General features: G+C 34.9%; 1 protein-coding gene across 6 annotated transcripts in view; it reads left to right on the forward strand.

Moving 5' to 3' along the window:
- CSMD3 (CUB and Sushi multiple domains 3) overlaps positions 1–19906 on the forward strand; it is a 1190044-nt gene that overhangs the window by 584688 nt on the left and 585450 nt on the right. For all 6 annotated transcript variants that reach the window (XM_078072078.1, XM_078072080.1, XM_078072079.1 and 3 more), the window contains one exon: positions 11444–11565. In XM_078072078.1, the coding sequence (XP_077928204.1) occupies positions 11444–11565 (122 nt within the window). The remainder of the gene's footprint in view (positions 1–11443; positions 11566–19906) is intronic.

Raw genomic sequence — 19906 nt, forward strand, 5'->3', positions numbered from 1 at the left:
TAAAAAAATGACATTGAAGAGGAGAATAAAATGAATGAATGAATTGATAAGGGTTTCTCATTTTGAAAGCAATTTTTAAAAAAATCTTGTAAATTGGAAGCACTGAAATAATTTGTTGCAATTTTGTAACTGAAATACAATTATGTATAACTGTTTATCATTATGTTTTTAAACTCTCTTATTTCACTGAAATCCTAATCTACTTGTTTTAATTTTACATCAAAGCAAATACGTGGATCAAACATTGCAAATCAGAGGTTTGTTGTCCAGAAATAGCTTACATTTTTGGCTATTATAGATTGCTATATCTTAAAATTTTTTCCAACATTTGAAATATTAACTATTTCATGTAACCAGATTCCTAGCTTTTGAAAAATTAGAAGAACTGGAAAACTTGGCCCACATTCAGAGGTGCCTGAACATTTTAGTAGAGGTTTCCTCCTTTATCCTGGGCATATGTTTGCCAGATGGCCACATACCCCCAATTTTTATTTCCCACTCCCAGCCCAATTACCAGGTGGGTCAACTGTGCTTTTGAGCATGTGACATCTGATTTTGCAATTTATATCCCAGTCCTCAATATTAAATAAATATGGGGTTTTCATATCTTTATTAATTTAAATTTTTGAGAGATTTAATTAAGCTAATTTACCTGTCACCATATCAGGATGTAGAAATTATGTTCTGGAGTTCCACTTCTGAAACCTGTTTATGGGGCTGAAGATGTTTGTTTCACCCAGCTGTTTATTGCAGCAGATAAAGGATAGGTACAGTTTTCTTTTCCATCCAAGGTTTACATAATTTGAGACCACTTTTTTTGTTCTGTTTTGCCCTAAATGATAGCTTTGTGCCAAGACTTTTCTACTTCCCAAATAGTAAAATTTTTTTCAAAACATTGTCTTAGCTTTATATAATGATGCTGCCCTTGAGTAGTATAAACTCAAAAGTAATCTTGGTGGTTGACATTCTATAGAATCTTATATTTTGTTCCTTGAAATCATGAATAATACTTTTAAAATATCCTTTTGCACAGAGAAATAGACTCTCTTATATATCAGTATTTTTCATATCTAGGATTCACTGACCCAATTCTCAGATGTGGTCTCCCAGTCTTTTTTACTTTTCTATACTTCCCTTTATAAAGATCTTGGATGCCACAACAGAGGCATATTCTGCTCATTGTTAAGCAGGAAAGAGCTTCTAATGAAACCCCATTATTTAGGGAAATGGTTGTCTGTTATGTGGCCTTCATATCATCAAGGACATGTTAAGCCTGTTGGTATAAAGAAAAAACTTGGAGAGAAGATAATATGCCTACCTAAAAAAAACTGTTTTGAGATACTTTAAAAATTGCTTAGCAACAGCACCAAAATCTAAAATCTAATCACAATAGTTTCTAACAATTCATGCAAGCATACTTGAGGAATTCAAAGAAAAATATTAACACTTGATTTGGTTGTTGGATACACTTGAAAAATATATTTTTTTCTAAAAAATACCATATAATCATTTTTTGACATGAGTTGTCCTTCTTTCCCATGCCTTAAATTATGTTGTATTGATGGCCTCTAATTTTTTGAGGACTAGTACTTTATAATTTGACTCCTCAAATTATAGCGAATCATATATATATATATATATAGTCATACTTTGGAGATATTTTGGGTTTGGTTCCAGATCACCACAAATAAAGCAATAAAGTGAGTCAAATGAGTGTTTTGGTTTCCCAGTACATATAAAAGTTATGTTTCTACTATACTGTAGTCTATAAGTATATAAGAGCATTGTGTATAGAAAAAAACAATTAAAAAAGACTTTATTGCTAAAAAAAAAAAAGTGCTGTCCATCATGTGAGCTTTCAGGGAGTTGTAATCATTTTGCTGGTGGAGGGTCTTGCCTTGATGTTGATGGCTGCTGACTGATATGGGGGGTGGTTGATGAAAGTTGGGGTGGTTGCGGGAATTCCTTAAAAAAAAAAAAGGCAACAGTGAATTTTGCCACATCAATTCACTCTTTTTTTTCTACATTTCTCTGTAACATGAAATGCTGTTTGATAACATTTTACTCACAATAGAACTTTCAAAATTGAAGTCAGTCCTCTAGTACCATGCCCTGCTTTACCAAAGAAATTTATATGATATTCTAAATCCTTTGTTGTCATTTCAACAATCTTTATAGAGTCTTCATCAGGAGTAGATTCCATCTCAAAATACCACTTTCTTTGCTCGTCCTAAGAACCAGCTTCTCATTCGTTAAAGTTTTATCATGAGATTGCAACAATTCAAAAGCAATTCAAATATAATAATAATGAAACAGTTTGAAATATTATGAGAATTACCAAAATGTGGCATGGAGATGTGAAATGAGCAAATGCTATTGGAAAAAATGACACTGACAGACTTGCTAGATGCAGGGTTGCCCTGAAACGTCTATTTGTAAAAAATGTAATATCTGCAAAACACAACAAAAGGACGGATGGCTGTACTTTTAGGTAACTCTGGACTTTTCCTCTGTAGCCTTTTTCGTGATTATATAATCTTGTAATGTGCTGTTTCACGTCTGTCTTTCTCCCCAGAATGTGAGGTACATGAAGGCAGGGCTGGTCCACAACTGCGTGTTCACTAATTCTCATACTGTTGAGTGTATCTGATTTTTTTTTTTTTATAATTAGTGAATGACTGAGTTAATGAATAAGTGACTAGGAGTGCCTGGGTGGCTCAGTTGGTTGAGCGACTGCCTTCGGCTCAGGTCATGATCCTGAAGTCCCGGGATCGAGTCCTAGGTCGGGCTCCCTGCTCAGCAGGGGGGTCTGCTTCTCCCTCTGACCCTCTTCCCTGCTCATGCTCTCTATCATTCTCTCTCTCTCTCAATAAATAAATAAAAAAAACTTAAAAAAAATGAATAAGTGACTAAATATGCTATGCCCTTGCATTCAAAACTAAATAGAATCATATTTTTAAAAAATAAGTATATGGGGGGAAAAAAGTACATGACTTGACTTTTTCATTCTTATCTCCAGTCTTCTAGTTTTTAGTTTTTTAAATCCATGCTGCTTATGACATCTGGACTGATCAACTTAACTACAGGCACAGTTAAATCAAGTGCCTTTCAGCACACCCAAAGTATCCCCCCCCTTAGTTTTGACAAAAAACAAACACAAAAAACAAAAACAAAAAACAAAAAGCAAAAAACCCCCAAAAAACAACAACAACAAAAAACCACCTAAAATCCAACAACTTCCTTAGCCTATCATGTATGGCCCTCCTTGAATAGACATTTATTTACCTCCCTAGGTCTACCTAAAGAATCTCCTCAGCTCCAAACAATCTTAGATGTTCTGGGAATTAATTTTCTCAGATACAATATGTTACTTAGTGTATCTGCTTAGAAGCCCGTCCTAGCTTCTACTCAGAGTTCATGTGTCCTAACTTTCAACATTCAACTTTGACATCATCTCAAGGATGACGTCTCTAAATTCCTAAGCTGCAAAAATGTGCACTTTTTGTGTTCCCATTAACACCTGCTTACCTTTAACACTCGTAACTCATTATTAATATGACCTATTTGTGTTTTTAAGACTTCAAGTGTCTTAAAGGAAGGATCCCATCTTATTCATTTTTGCATTGAACATTCTAAGTCAGTGTTTGGTGTTGAATAACTCCCTCCACGAAAAATTATAAAAAATTATCATCAAAGATTCATTTGACCTTTCACTAGGAGGAAAAATTATTTAGAATTTCAAGTGATATCCAAATTATCCTGAGATGCTTCTTTGATGAATTGCCTCTTTTTCTCACATTTAAATTAGAACATTTAAATTGTGAACTTTGGTCTTTTTTATTTCTTTTTTAAATTTATTTATTTTTTTATTAACATAATGTATTATTTGTTTCAGGGGTACAGGTCTGTGATTCATCAGTCTTACACAATTCACAGCGCCCACCAGTCTTTTTTATTTCTTAAATTTAGGTGTATTTCACTTTAATTATTCTTGAATAAAAAACCTTACTGAGCATTTACTATGTTATATACACTAAGTCAATTTTTTTATCACTAGGAGATGAAATACATAACATTAAGAAATTCAGTACTTAAATAATTAAAATAGAGTAAGAATGCTCTAATTCAAGTAAGGCTTTGGAAAAATGAATTTTAGCTAGCAGGTTAAGAGCTAAAACAGAATATTCCAGATGAAGGAAACCGCATATGAAAAGCTATGTAAGTAGCTTAGAGCATGATGCATTTTGAAATTACAAATTGACTCCTAATGTTTCCTGCCTTTTTCGATGTATAACAGATAGTCTACCCCAATTTTAAATTCTGGGAGGTCTAAAACCTTCTAAAAGATGTCAGTGAGTTTCTTGGGCCAGTAGGTAGAAATTTAATGTTTAACAGTTAATTCTGGCTTTAAATTCCTGCTTTCTGATTTTCTGGATTATGTCAATTTTACATAAATTCAAGTAGACACTGTCCCCAGTTTCCTCTAAAGAAAAACAAACAAACAAAAAACCCAGTTTTTAAATATACAAGTGATAACCTACTCAGTTAATCTTCTAGATAATTTGGGAAAGGATGCGGACAGTCTACATCAAAGGTAGACAAACAATTTGAAGCTGAATAATACATACTCTTATCTGTTAAATCCTTTGTCCAATCCGTTGCTTAAATTTTTCCCCATCTTCTTTTCTATACACCATCTTTTTCTTTCTTTCTTTTCTTCCTTCCACCAACCCTTCCCTCATGAATGGCCTTAAAAACACTATGGTTCCTAGATATATTTTGCATAGAAATTCATCTTATTCTATCCTACCACCTACTGATCTATTTCTTATTGGCAACATTAGATTAAATTGGATTTTCTTTTATTTTTCTCAGAAAGTAAACTGAGTCATTAATTCATACAGTCATTTCTATTACCGGTTTAATGCCATATGTCCTCTCATCCTAATACCTATAGGGTGACTCAGTGAAACAAAGAGCAGGGAGAAGCAGGATTGTATGTAAACTTAACCTTCATGACTAGGTTAAATTATGAACAACCAAGAACTAGAAAAAGAAAAATAAAGAATTCCTTACTTTATTTTTGACTTGAAAAATCTGTCTATTATATTTCTCACTTTTAATAGGAATTGCATATTCTGGGTTTTAATCAGATTTACCTGATCCTGTGCAGTCTGCCTTTTGCTGAATTTCATTCTGTCCCTTTCATGGCCTCTCCTCTGTTTTCCAGTTTTCTGCTTTGGGTTCATTTCATTATTATTCCACATTTATATGCTTCCTTTCAGTGAAGACATGGATTAGACTTGCCATTCTTATGCAGATGGTGCTCAGATGTATTTGAAGATTAGTCCTAATTGTTACTCCACTTCTGACACTTTATCAGCTTTTCATGAAGACATAGGGACTGGGATGTCCAATTAAATATTATTAAATGGAACTACTTATTGATAGTTCCACACACTGATTTAAGTAGGTTTTATCAGTCACCTTCAGATGTGGGGAGGGGGGTGGGAAGGATAAGGGGGCAGGAGGGAGATGTTTCATGACCAAGAGTCCACAATCTGAGAATTGAGATTGATTCAGAGCTGTTTATCTGAAGCTTAACAGCGGGTTTTTGATGTTTAGGTAAATCAGCATTTTTTTTTTAGCTATATATATTGTATACTGTATTAAACAAAGAAAAATTAAAAACAAAATGAAATTCTGGTGTATTAAAAGTGTTATAACCATATTTCAGGTCACTACTTAAATGTCACGTTTGTGTTTAGATTGTTACAAAGTAAACATCCATGTAGGAATTCCCTTCGTAATAAAACAACTCTGTACATGATTTTCTAAACTATTAGGAGTTTTCTTCCCAGAAAGAAAGTGCAAGAGAAGGATAAAATGTAGTTGAACAGAGTCCTTCAAAACATATGCCAAATATTGTGCAGAAAGACTAAAATTCTGACACGCAACCCAGAAATCTGTACTTATTTAATGGAGTTCTATTTTCTGTGTGAAAACTCCACAATTCCTATTTATGCCCATTAAGAGAACAGATTCTCTTCTGGTGGTGTTCTTCTCACTTGTCTTATTTTCCTTTGTCCACTTTGATAATAGATTTCTACCATGTTTCATCCATTTCATTACAGCAAATCCTTTATGATGTCAGTTGAAAATTAATTCCCAAGCTTGTTTCATTTTCTGGGCATTTTTTCCTACCTAGATTACTAATTCCTTCATTGGAAATATTTTATTTTAATGTATAAAGTATTTTTCACAACTTTGGAAATATTTGTTTAAGTTAATATAGCTCAAACTAGACCTCCTATAATTCTATCTTAGAAACTACTTAATTTCCTGAGCCATTTTATTTTCTCAAAGTCAATTTTTCATCAGTGCATTGTTTTGTACTCAAGAACCCCTACATCTGCCAACATGGGATGATTTTTTTTTTCCTAGAATGTCCCTAAATCATTTCATTTCAACCATCTCTAATAGTAGTGGTCACATGTTAATTTTAAAAAGGTAATGTCTTATGAAGTGTTACTGGGGAAATGAGCACCTTGTTATTTTGTACAAATTCACCTTGATTTGATCAGAATGAATTTGTTCTTTATAAGGTTTCTACAAGACCCATGGGAGAAAGGCTCCTAAATTACCAAAGGAGGAAAACAAAACTTAGAAATAAAACAAGTATTTTTCTATAACACTTCCTAAGAATAGCCTTCCCTGATCTTTTATCTACTTCCATAGCATTTCTTGATCTATTACCCCCATAGCATTTTATAAATCCAACTTATTTATGGGTGATTTGTACTTATCATTTATAAGTGTTTTTTTTTGCTTTATTTTCAAAATAGACAGTTTCCTAGTCTAACACACATTTACAAAGATTCTTCATCACCATGTAGAGATCACTTATTTGATACTCCATGTAAGAGCTGTGAAAAAGAACTTGGATATCTGTTCCTTTAGTAAACATCCCTGCATTTTGAAAGCCACTGCACCAGGAATTAACAAACAAAGATGAAAAACAAAGCCTTGTCCACAAAAGATTGTAAGTGTGTATACATCTTGAAAAACAAAGCATGCTAGAGAATTGCCAAGTAGTGTCACTCAAAGAAGCAGTATGTCCTATCAGAAAGCTGATTCTACTAACTTCAAACCCATCGTTGATTGCTATAAATTTTTTATTGCTATGAAATTCTTAAAATGTTTATAACTGTACTTTCTATCAGATCACTAGCACTTAACCACCTTTATACATGTGTTCAAATAAATGTCCTGTGAAGACTACAGTCCATTATAGAACCCTGAATGGAGGAATTAGGAATACTTCTTAGAAAAAGAAGTGACACACAGCTTGGCTTTGTTTAAATGAATAGAATTTCTGCAGGGGATGTAAGGAGGAATAACATTTTAGACTTGGAAAACATCACAGAAATAAGTGGAAAATTATAAAGGGTGTGATACATTCAAAGAAGAACAAGAATTCTTTTCTGGCACAAGTTGAGTGTCTACTATATAAAATGTACTGGAAAAGAAATCTAGGTCCTCACAGAAACAATTTTATATTTCATATTAGACAGTTTGTAATTTATTCTATAGGAGTCAGAGATGAAGTTTTTAAGTGAAGTTAAGTAAAATAATCAAATCTGTCTTTTAGAAAGATAAATATAGTAGCACAAAGGAGGATGAGACACAGAGAAAAATGAGTATAGGGAAGGAGTTAAGTAGCTATTTTTAGTTCAAGAAAAGATGGTGATGAAGTACTGGGTATTGCGAAGAGAAGAAAAGAAGGAAAATGGAATGTTTCAGATGAGAAATACATAGGTCTTGAGGAGTGCTTTTATGTCTGTATGGAAGGGAAGTGGATGGATGAGTTAAGAGAAGTTTAATTAAAAGCTCCTTTAAAACGTTTCATAGAATGTATAGCAAACAGAGAGACAATTACTCTGGAAATAGGAGATAGAAAAATTGGTAATGTAAATTTGAGAGCTATCAGCACAGAAATGACTGTTGTAGTCATAGAAGTGAGTTAGATTAACCATTCAGAGAGACCACTGAACAAAGAAAAATAAGCCATGTAATCAATTTATAATTCTGCTACGTATGGGTCAAATGCAAAAACAAACCAACCAACCAACCACAGGGTATGGAGCATAACAATTTAAAACAATTAGGTAAAAATCAAGGGAGTTCAGGACTGTGTAAAGGAAGGCAGATAACTTCAAATAAAGCTTATCAATACTTTCCATTACTGCTAAGAGATCAAGTATGTGGAAAAAATGAAGAGATACTATTAGATTTAGCAATTAGGAGGTCATTTCTGGCCTTGAGAAAGCAATTCAATACCCAAATGAGAGAAGTCAGCAGTAATACTTTCAAAAAGTGAATGCGAGAGAAGATGAAGTAGTGCATAAAGAAGATTCATAAGATGTTGTAAAGCAATGATCTCACTTATATGTGGAATCTAAAAAAGACAACATTATAGCAACAGAGAGTAGAATTGTAGTTGCCAAAGTCAGGACCACGGATGGTGGGAGATGTTGGGTAAAGGGAACAAATTTCAAGTTATAAGATGAATAACTTTGTGGATGTAATATATAGTATAGTGACTATAGTTAATAATACTGTGTCATATACTTGAAAGTTGCTAAGAGGGGGGCACCTGGGTGGCTCAGTCGGTTAAGCGTCTGCCTTCGGCTCAGGTCATGATCCCAGGGTCCTGGGATCGAGCCCCGCATCGGGCTCCCTGCTCGGCGGGGAGCCTGCTTCTCCCTCTCTCTCTGCTGCTCCCCCTGCTTGTGCTCTATCCCTCTCTCTCTCTCAAATAAATAATAAAATCTTAAAAAAAAAAAATTAAAAAAAAAAAAAAAAAAAAGAAAGTTGCTAAGAGAGATCTGAAATGTTAACCCGCCCACATAAACACAAAGTAATTTTGTGAAATGATGGAGGTAACTAACCTTATTGTAATCATTTTACTGTGTATCAAATCATCATGTTATATACCTTAAACTCACACAACGTTATACATCAATTATATCTCAATAAAGCTGGGAAAAAAGAGCCAATTATTAAATATTCAGAAATTTTGTCAGGCCTTGATAACCTGTGGTATGTTAAAATCAGCCAAGGTAGGACTATTTATACCATGGAAATGGAAAAAAAAAAAAAAAAAGGAAAAAAGGAGTGAACGAAGGAGAAGAAAATGCTGTAGTGAGCATAGAAGACTTAGGGGAAGATAGGTAGTATATTGAAAAAGAAAAATTGGTAACTAATGTTGAAGGAAGAAAAATACCATTTGTTATTTTTTCCTTATTACAAAATAACAGTTTTATTACTTAAAATATAAAAATCAGACACAAATAAAAGAAAATTAAAAGTAACCACTTAATACTAAATGACTTAACCACAAGATATAACCCTCAAGTTGAAGTAAAGTTGTCTGGAGGAGATTTATGCCAAAATATAAGCTAATGGGGGAGAAAAGAACCTAGTAAAGAAAACTATATAAAGAAAGCTATATTTAACATACTAGAGAGACACATGCTTAGTAATGGGAAAGTAAGAGATGAAAGAATGTGAGCTCTAATCCTGCCTCTGCTATTTACTAGCTGAGTGATCTTGGGCAAGTCAAGCAAACTTTGGGGACCTCTAAATTGATATTCAAAGTGATGATAATAACTGATATAGGAAAGATGTTAGGGTTTGCAGCTGATGGCCAAGAAAGAATTCTTGGTCTTTGATGCAAAAAGGTGCTTTTATTAAAGGACAGGGACAGGACACAAAGAGCAGCACTGGGGTCATGAGGAGTGGCCCATTATATACTTTCAAGCTGGGAGGGGGTTAGGGATAGCTTTAGTCTCTAAGGAATTTGGAAGCAAGGTTTCCTGGACCTTGAGGGGGCCAGCTATTGTTGGGAAAAGGTTATTTATTACTAATAAAACCTGAGTCATGAGACCCTTCAGATATATATCGGTGGGTCATATGCTTGAGGGATGATTGACAACATGTATCTTGGGGGGTAGAGATAAAGGAAATTTCCAAAGGAATTTTTATATGTCAAAGTACATTCATAGGATCCTGGGGTTGGGCTAAGATTGCCTTTTGCCCTTAGCAAAGTATTACCATCAAGGCAGCTGAGCTCCTAGAGGAATGTCATTTTGCCTGTTTCAAGGACTTGTCAGTGGGCTGTTAAGTAGTCAGGCAACTTTTCTTTTGCCTTTGTTGCCCACATCAATTATGTAAAGTCTTAAGTGCATTGAAAATATATGTACATCAAAAAAAAAGAAAATATACAGGCGCCTGGGTGGCTCAGTCGTTAAGCGTCTGCCTTCGGCTCAGGTCATGATCCCGGGGTCCTGGGATCGAGGCCCGCATCGGGCTCCCTGCTCCGCGGGAAGCCTGCTTCTCCCTCTCCCACTCCCCTGGCTTGTGTTCCCTCTCTCGCTCTCTCTCTCTCTGTCAAATAAATAAATTTAAAAAAAAAAAGAAAATATATGTACATCATATATGTACAATGAACTGTTACTGATGAGTTGGAAAAGGATGACGTGTACAAGATTTTAATGGAATGAGGCAAAGAAATGCAAATCAAAACTAATGCCAAGAAACCTTGGTGACCGAGAAGGAAGAGAAGACACAGATGCAGTGTGGCCATTCTTTCTTCTTAAGCAGAAGGATTGGAAAAACTGAAGAAATACTGCAATATTAAACTTTTGTGGGAATTTATTAAAATTACTTCAGTGCAGCTCTTTTTGTAGTCTGAATGGTCTAATTCACAGTTGTAAGAACAGTAGAAGTAGTTTTCATATTGATGTCTCAGTCTCACATCCTAGGATACTTAATAAATAGGGTTGAAAATACTATCTGGGGTTGCTTGTATGGCTCAGTTAAGCGTCTGCCTTCGGCTCAGGTCATGATCCCAGGGTCCTGGGATTGAGCCCCGCATCGGGCTCCTTGCTCAGCGGGGAGTCTGCTGCTCTTGTGTGCATTCTCTCTCTCTCTCTCTCTGATAAATAAATGAATGAATGAATGAATAAATAAATAAATAAATAAATAAATAAATAAATAAAATTTAAAAAATAAAGAAAATGCTATCCGGATTGCTTAACCCATGGCTTTGTTTCTTTCTCTTTGTGGATTTTTGTTAACACAGTATTGCGTAACTAGACCTCTCTCTAATTAAACTCATCTATTTACAGTCAGAGGATAATTTATAATGCCTCACACTGTTATTCATAACTAATTTTCGATTAATGTTGAAAATATTGAGCTTGTGAACTTTAGGGTATAAAAAATACTCTCACTTTGATAAGTGGCAGAATGCCCTAATATACATTTCACTGTGGTATAACTGTGCAATTTTGAATTTAAAGTCTGTTTGCAAAATACTTTATTGCTAAGATTTTGCACGCGTTATAGGCTCACTTTTAAAATGCAATTTCTCTTTTAGTGAAGACGTGTGGCTCTAATCTTCAAGGACCAAGTGGCACCTTTACATCTCCCAACTTCCCATTCCAGTATGACAGCAATGCACAATGCGTCTGGGTCATCACAGCGGTGAATACAAATAAGGTAAGGGAAAACCCGCTGTGGTAGAAAAGCATAATCATAAAGACAAAGGCAAAGAGATCATGAGGAAAGTGCAGTAAAGGAAATTCATAACTAAAGTATGATTTCTGCAGTATTTTCTACTTATGCCTTATCTGAACATAAACCTATATGAGAATTTTGGTAAAAGTAAATTTTAAATAATACAGTTCTACTCCCAGTTACTAACATAAATAACAACACATTCAAATCATAAATGAATGTTTTCTGAGATAGATTTTTGAAGGTTGTAAGTACGTATTTCTTTTTCTGTTTTGTTTTTTTAAAGAAGCCACGAATCATGGCTTTTCAATTCATATCTTTTCTGCTTGACCTATCATTCAGATGTATCATGTTTTGGTACATGGCTGACTTTTCTTTCAATGTTTTGCTATTACCATAGATCATACAGTTATTCCTTATTATAAAAAGTTGGTTTTAATGTGGTTGGTACTAATAGAGGATTCATACTATGGATATTTCGAAAGGTTAGATTGTTTTTCTGTTTACTAAAAATGAGTAATACATCTAAACATGCATATGTCACAATACTTCAAATAAAATTATTATGCTGAACGAGTGTAGGAACAGCTGAAAACAGTGAGTTTTCCTGTCTTCTCTCTCTCCCTCTCCTTGTAAGAATACAGAGAGGAGCTAAATAGGCAGAATCAAAATTCCTCTCAGATCGTATGATATCTTTTCTGGGTTAGATTAAATAAAGTTTCTTAGTAGAGCCCATAAAACTGGTTTAGATTGTAGTTCAAATACTGATTTAGAATTTACTGATACCTTTGATCAAGTCATTTAACTTCCTGGTAATTCTTTTTCTTTATCTATAAAAATGTGGGTAATAAGAGTATGCATTTCATAGTGAGCTGTGAGGAATAAATGAGGTAATAAATACAGAGTGCTTAATATAGTAAGGACTTAAAACACATTAACTCATTGTTATTAAAGTATGTACTATCTGCAAGAATGTTTTAGGTTTTATGTTCATAAAACCTAATCCTGAGGACAGCAGTATGGTTTTAAAAATCAATCCATGGGTCAGTGACATTTATCTCATAGAAAACCCCTGATTTATGAATCAGAAGAGCTAGATCAGAAGCTTATGTTGTCCCAAACCATCTGTGTAAACTTGGGAAAAATCACTATATTTAAACTTTCAACTACATAAAGGAAATAATTTTAATCACCCAACCTGTGTGATCAGTTCAATTCACCAAATATTTATTTGTCAAATATCTTTTCTGTGCAAATTATGGGTTGTTGAGAAAATTTTTAAAAATCATGAAGTACTTGGGACGCCTGAGTGGCTCAGTCAGTTGGGCGTCTGCCTTCAGCTTAGGTCATGGTCCCAGAGTCCTGGGATCGAATCCTGCGTCGGGCTCCTTGCTCAGTGGGGAGGCTGCTACTCCCCCTGCTTATGTGCTTTCTCTCTCTCACTCATTCTGACAAATGAATAGAATCTTTAAAAAAATAAATAAAAAAATAAAAAATCATGAAGTACTTGAAAAATCAAGTTGCACTTATTGAACACTTAGCAACATGACAGATACTATTGACAGCACTTTTTATGAATTATTTAATCCTCATAAGACTCCCCCTGTGAAGTAGGTACTTTTATTGTCTGCACTTAACACAGAGGCTGAATAACTTGTCTAAGATCACGTAGCCAGCAAAGGTCAGAACTGTGTATTTCATAAGAAATGTGTTATTTACAAGGATACATCTCACAGGAAGGTGTAAGTATCTTATACCAAGATAAGCATGAAGTAAATTCCTTATAAAGTGGGAACAAACACATTGTATTAGTCTTGCATTGAGATAGAAATCTTTTTGTGTCATGATAATTACCTGTAATTGTCATCAAAATGTGGTAATTATCTTCTGTTCTATAAGATGTCTGCTTTGCTAAGTTTAATTCATTCTCACTTACTGAGATACCTGAAGTTTCACAGAGGTTGTCACATTTCTCCTTGTTTATCTTACCCAATCTGCCAAACTTTTATCTCTTCTTTTTCTCCTTAAAAAAATCCAATTTATTTTCTAAGGAGGACATAATTACTTTCTCTTCTTTGCTCTTTTTATCAAGTAGCTGACTGAGGACATTAATTTTTGATCTGTTGGTTTACCTCTATTTTAAGATATCCTTATAGAAATTGGTTTTCAAGCATTTTTAACCATGACCCACAGTTAGAATTGTATTTTACATCATGGCCCAATTCACTCACATACATACACACAGTGCCACAAAATAACATTTTCCCTTAATGTATGAATACACTTCTCTGTTTTTTATTCTAATCTACTGTGATCTATTTGTTTTTAAAATATTGATCATGCCTCAATAAATGGATTTTGTGATGCACTAACAGGTTATAACATAGTTTGAAAAATCCTGTTTTGCTTCTACAGATTCCTAGATCAGAACTCTACCTGGGTGGCTCAGTCAGTTAAGCGTCTGCCTTCCACTCAGGTCATGATCCTGGGGTTCTGGGATCAGCCCTGTGTAGGGCTCCCTGCTCAGTGGGGAGCCTGCTTCACCCTCTCCTCCTGCTGCTCCCCCTGCTTGTGCTCTCTCTCTCAAATAAATAAATAAAATCTTAAAAATAAAAAAGAACTCATTTTGGAAGGCAGTTGCTGACATGAACCATAGGCACACAGCTTTCCTAGTTGGTATAAACCTCAATTAACCAAGATGCTTAACCTCAATATCTATAATTTTCTTCAAATATCATTGTTCAAATTTTTCTTTATGTTTGATAATTTTATTTTAATTTCTTTAAAGATTTTATTTATTTATTTTTGAGAGAGAGAGAGAATGAGCATGAGCGGCAGAGGGAGAGGGAGAAGCAGGTTCCCTGTTGAGCAGGGAGCCTGATGCTGGACTGGATCCCAGGACCCCGGGATCATGACCTGGGCTGAAGGCAGACACTGAACCCAGTGAGCCACCCAGACACCCTATGTTTGATAATTTTAAAAGCAATCATGGTGTTCTAAATGTCCAAAACACATATATGACTGGTGGAAAAAACTCTGAGATTTGGAACTGGATGGAACTGGCTTCAAATCTGGGCTATCCCTTTTACTAGTAACACAGTTTAGATAGGCATGATCTTTGAATCCTCTGAACTAGCTTTTCTTTTTCATCTATTAGAGATAATAATATCGTATCATAAAGTTGTTTTACTGACTAGATAAGGAAATATGAAATGTCTGATTCAAAGTAGAATCATTTTAAATGACATTATTGGCAAATGTTGCCATCTCATTAAGAAACATGCTTTTCTTCAGTTATTTGTTAGATTTAACTTGTGTATTGATGCAGAATAAAGCATCCATATATACTATTGTCTTCCATCTTTGATTATGTGGTTGATTAATTTACAGGTGACTAAACATTGAATTATAGTCATTTTTTTTAGTTTACAAACATTGCCATTAAGCTTACTAGAAATAAAATATAATGACTGAGCATTACAGTCTTAAAGTAATGTATGTTTTCACAGTCACTTTATACCCTTGCATAAGCTTCTGTAAGGGAATAATTCCGTTAATTTTAGAATGTCAATGATGAACATAATTGAGGGCTTCTTCACAACAGTAAGTTAAAATATTAGAACAAATACTTTAAACTAGCCTGGTCATTGAATTAATTGTTCTTCTGCATTACGATATGCATTTAACATTAGCTCCAAATGTGAAGTAAATACTCTTCTGCCTTGAATTTTTCCTTAATTTTTATGATCTTCCTTGATTTAAGTGGTCTAGTGCATTTGTCTTCAATCTGATGTCTGTGTGTTCTGGGGTACACAAACAGTTCCCAGGGTGTACATGGGAGGGAGAGGAGAGAACTGGACACCCTTTTCAGGTATTCCTCTTTCTAGCACTCTCCTGCTTGAAGACCAACTTCTATCTGTTTATTCTCTTATCCCTTTCCTTCTTGTGATTGTCTTCCATAGTTTCAAAAGAAAGTCATATATTACCTTCCCAGCTGAAATGTTAACATTTTACATTATTCGAGTGTAAATAAAATTCCAGAGATCCAGACTAGAAAATTCTACGTGCACATAGTTCCTGAGGGGAGAGTCTTTGAGAACAAAGAACAAAGCAAAAAAAAAAAAAAAAAACACGAAGAAATATTTGAAGGAGGCATTACCTTATTTCATCTAAACAACAAACTTATAGAAAGTTCCATCTCTTGATCTCTTTATGTATGTATGCATGTATTTACCTATCTATCATCCGTCCATCCACCTATCTTTTGATCTATCTATATCTCTGTCTATCCTAGAACTAGAATTTACAGTACATAGAATTATAGAGTAATTTGAATTGAAACACAAAGTCTGACTTTTTGAACACCTAGAATTTCTTTTTTTTTTTTAAAGATTTTATTTATTTATTTGACAGATAGAGAGCACAAGTAGGCAGAGTGGCAGGCAGAGGGAGAGGGAGAAGCAGGCTCTCTGCTGAGCAGGGAGCTGGACGTGGGACTAGATCCCAGGATCCTGGGATCATTACCTGAGCCGAAGTCAGCCGCTTAACCAACTGAGCCACCCAGGCGCCCTGAACACATAGAATTTCTAATTTGTCTGATTGACTTTACAGTTTTAGCATTTATAATATATAGTTGACATTTTCTAGAAATAAAGTGGACTACTGTTTCAAGCCTTAGGGAAACTATATTTAAATTATTTGTAAAATTACAGTATAGAACTTGCATCCTTAGCAGCTACTCACACTTAGAAACAAACAAACAAAAAAAGATGTCTATTTAAAACTGTAGGAGAAGGGGCGCCTGGGTGGCTCAGTTGTTAAGCGTCTGCTTTCGCTCAGGTCATGATCCCAGGGCCCTGGGATCGAGCCCCGCATTGGGCTCCCTGCTCCGTGGTGAGCCTGCTTCTCCCTCTCCCACTCCCCCTGCTTGTGTTCCCTCTCTTGCTGTGTCTCTCTCTGTCAAATATATAAATAAAATCTTTACAAAAAATTAAAAAATTAAAAAAAAAAACTGTAGGAGAAAATAGTTGTTAAAATGCTTTGACCTATGTCTACAAAATTGTTTGAAGGCTGTCTAGACCAGCATTATCCAATAGAAATATGTGAGTCACATATAGAATTTTAAATTTTCTAGTGGCGGGCGCCTGGGTGGCTCAGTAGGTTAAGCAACTGCCTTCGGCTCAGGTCATGATCCCAGGGTCCTGGGATCGAGTCCTGCATCGGGCTCCCTGCTCTGCGGGGAGCCTGCTTCCCCGTCTCCCACTCCCCCTGCTTGTGTTCCCTCTCTCACTGTCTCTCTCTCTGTCAAATAAATAAATGAAATCTTTAAAAAAAAAATTTTCTAGTGGCTTCATTTTTTTAAAGATGAAATTAATTTTAATGTTATATTTTATTTAACCAGAATAAAATTATTAATGAAATAATTTACTATTTTTTTTCATTTTAAATCTTTGAAATCCAGAATGTATTTAACACTTAAAAGACATCTCAATTGAGATGAGCCACATTTCTAGTACTCGATAGCCACACATTGCTGGTGGGGCTACCATATCATACAGGGAAAATATCGACAATCACCACAGAGAGTTTGATTCTCTGCTTTGGGGAATATGAGTGGTGACGATGGTTAGTGATTAGTCTTAAGGAGAATAAATATCCCATTGCAAGGGAATTGCTTCAAGTGAAGTTTTTGTAGGGGCTTCAAGAGAAAGGAAAAAGGGATGCTCCCATTGGCAACCTGGGATTTTAGCTTTTCCTTACTTCTGTGAACTACCCCATATCTTTATTTTGTTATTTTTTTTAAATTTTTTACTTAAGTTTGCCAAAATAGTTTTCTGTTATTTGTCACTAAGGAACCGTGAGGCAGGGGGCTAATGATACAGTCATCATTTTTATTGTCTCTTGACCTAGTATAAAGAATCTATTGAAATATTTAGCTCTCCTGTTTGCTCTCTAATACATTTTCTCATATCCTACAAATTGGTTATATGCTTATTTCCTCTATCTTTGGGATAAGAGGGATCTAGCTCTTGAAAACATATGGTAATGTTGGATACCTTTACTCTAATTTCTTGGATTTCTAATAGTCTTTTGAGAAGTGGGTCTTCTAATGTAAACATAAATTAATAGTTATGTCAAAATAGTTTTTTTAAAAATTGTATAGTTCTTCAGTATAATGTGCAGAACTGAGATAAAAATGTTGTGGAATAGAATTCTTTCTGGCTTTTTGACCAGTTCTTGTTCTAATTTTAAAGGGATGCACTTTTGGGGTGCCTGGGTGGCTCAGTTGGTTAAGCGGCTGCCTTCGGCTCAGGTCATGATCCTGGAGTCCCGGGATCGAGTCCCGCATCAGGCTTCCTGCTCAGCAGGGAGTCTGCTTCTCCCTCTGACCCTCCCCACTCTCATGCTCTCTCTGTCTCATTCTCTCTCTCAAATAAATAAATAAAATCTTAAAAAAAATAAATAAAAAATAAAAATAAATAAAAATAAAGGGATGCACTTTTATCCACACTGGATAACTGTTTGTAAGAATAATACTGATGTCTCCAGGATGTCAGCAAATCTCACAACTCAGAAAATAAAATCCACTGGGAGATCAGTAATAAAAGATTAAACTAACCGAGCATAGAAGAATACAATTCGGAGAGGTTGAACATGAGGTTGACTTCAGTTTAGATTATAGCTCTCACTAGTTTAGCAGAAGTCTGAAGTGTCAGATGAAGTAAAATCGGTCACCAGAAGAATGTGAATTGACTGTGGCTTAAAAAAAATGTTGGGTAACACTAGCCAAAAGCACATTTTTTTTGTATTCTAGGACTGAATATTTTTTAAAAAGTTTTTATTTATTTCTTTGAGAGAGAGAGAGAATGAGCAGGATGGAGAGGGAGAGAATCTGAAGCTGGCTCCACGCTGAGCTCAGAGCCAGACACGGGGCTCGATCCCACAACCATGAGATCATGACCTGAGCTGAAACCAAGAGTCAGACGTTTTACTGACTAAGCCACCCAGGCACCCCCAGGACTATGGATATTTAACTTGTTTCTAAATTTGGCTCACGTTGTACCTCATGATTCAAAGAATACTGTTTACTATAACCTAGGTATAACAATGAAGAAGGTTAAGGGACTGGCATGATTTTAAGTGTATATATTTAAGAACTCATTCTGAATGTTCCTGACCTATTTATAAATAACTTTCTTATTTTTCTACATAAAGTGATACATGGACAGAGTTTTGATCTAAGTGTCAGAAGCCCTGAATTCTTGTGCAAGTCATTTTGCATCCCTGAATATCCGTTTCCTCTTCTTCAAAGCAGGGATAATTATCCTTGCCCTGCCATGTCATAGGAATATTGGAGGATCACATAAGTCAACAAACAACAGCACTCTGTACATTAGACATTATCTTATAAATTTAACATATCATATATGTATATTATTTATGCTATCCCTTATTCCAAAGACAATTTTAAGTGGATGACATCATCAAGTAGACCATAATACATATGTTGAGATATATTAAGTAATTAAAGATATTTAAGCATAAGAATAGTACCTAGCACATAGTGAATGCCCAGTTAACATTTGCTGTATAAATAAAAGAACAAATAGATAAGAATAAGCAAAGCATATAGAATATGTGAGAAATTATTAGGCATTTTGATCGAGCATAGTCTAAAATTAGTGCACAATGAGTAGCAAATATTTTGGTGGCAATTATATTGCTTTATGAGTAAATGTTAACTCTATGATATATTAAGTAGTATTTATACTGGTATTTATTTTCTCAAGCACTATCATAAAACATACTTATTGGGATTTTCATTCAGTTCTGATAAAATTTCACTATAACACTTTATATTATTATATATGACATGCATTTGGTTTCGGTTGAAGAGACATGATAGGTGGGAATTTTTCCCCTTACCTTTCATAGACACCTGCCCCAGAATTAAATGCAGGTCAAGAAGGACAGCCTTGGGGTGCCTGGGTGGCTTAGTCGTTAAGCGTCTGCCTTCAGCTCAGGTCATGATCCCAGGGTCCTGAGATCGAGCCCCACATCAGGCTCCCTGCTCTGCGGGAAGCCTGCTTCTGCCTCTCCCACTCCCCCTGCTCATGTTCCTGCTCTCGCTGTGTCTCTCTCTGTCAAATAAATAAATAAAATCTTTAAAAAAACAAAAAAGAAGGACAGCCTTTTCTAATAGGGAATGTTATCCCTTTCCAGGCAGATCATTCCATTCTACTCTGTATTTAAGAAAAATAAGTAGTAAGGGTCTATTTTATAATGTGGTAAAATAATTCAATTGTAAAATATTTTATTCATA

This window comes from Halichoerus grypus, chromosome 5 (assembly GCF_964656455.1).
Source record: "Halichoerus grypus chromosome 5, mHalGry1.hap1.1, whole genome shotgun sequence".
Taxonomy (NCBI): domain Eukaryota; kingdom Metazoa; phylum Chordata; class Mammalia; order Carnivora; family Phocidae; genus Halichoerus; species Halichoerus grypus.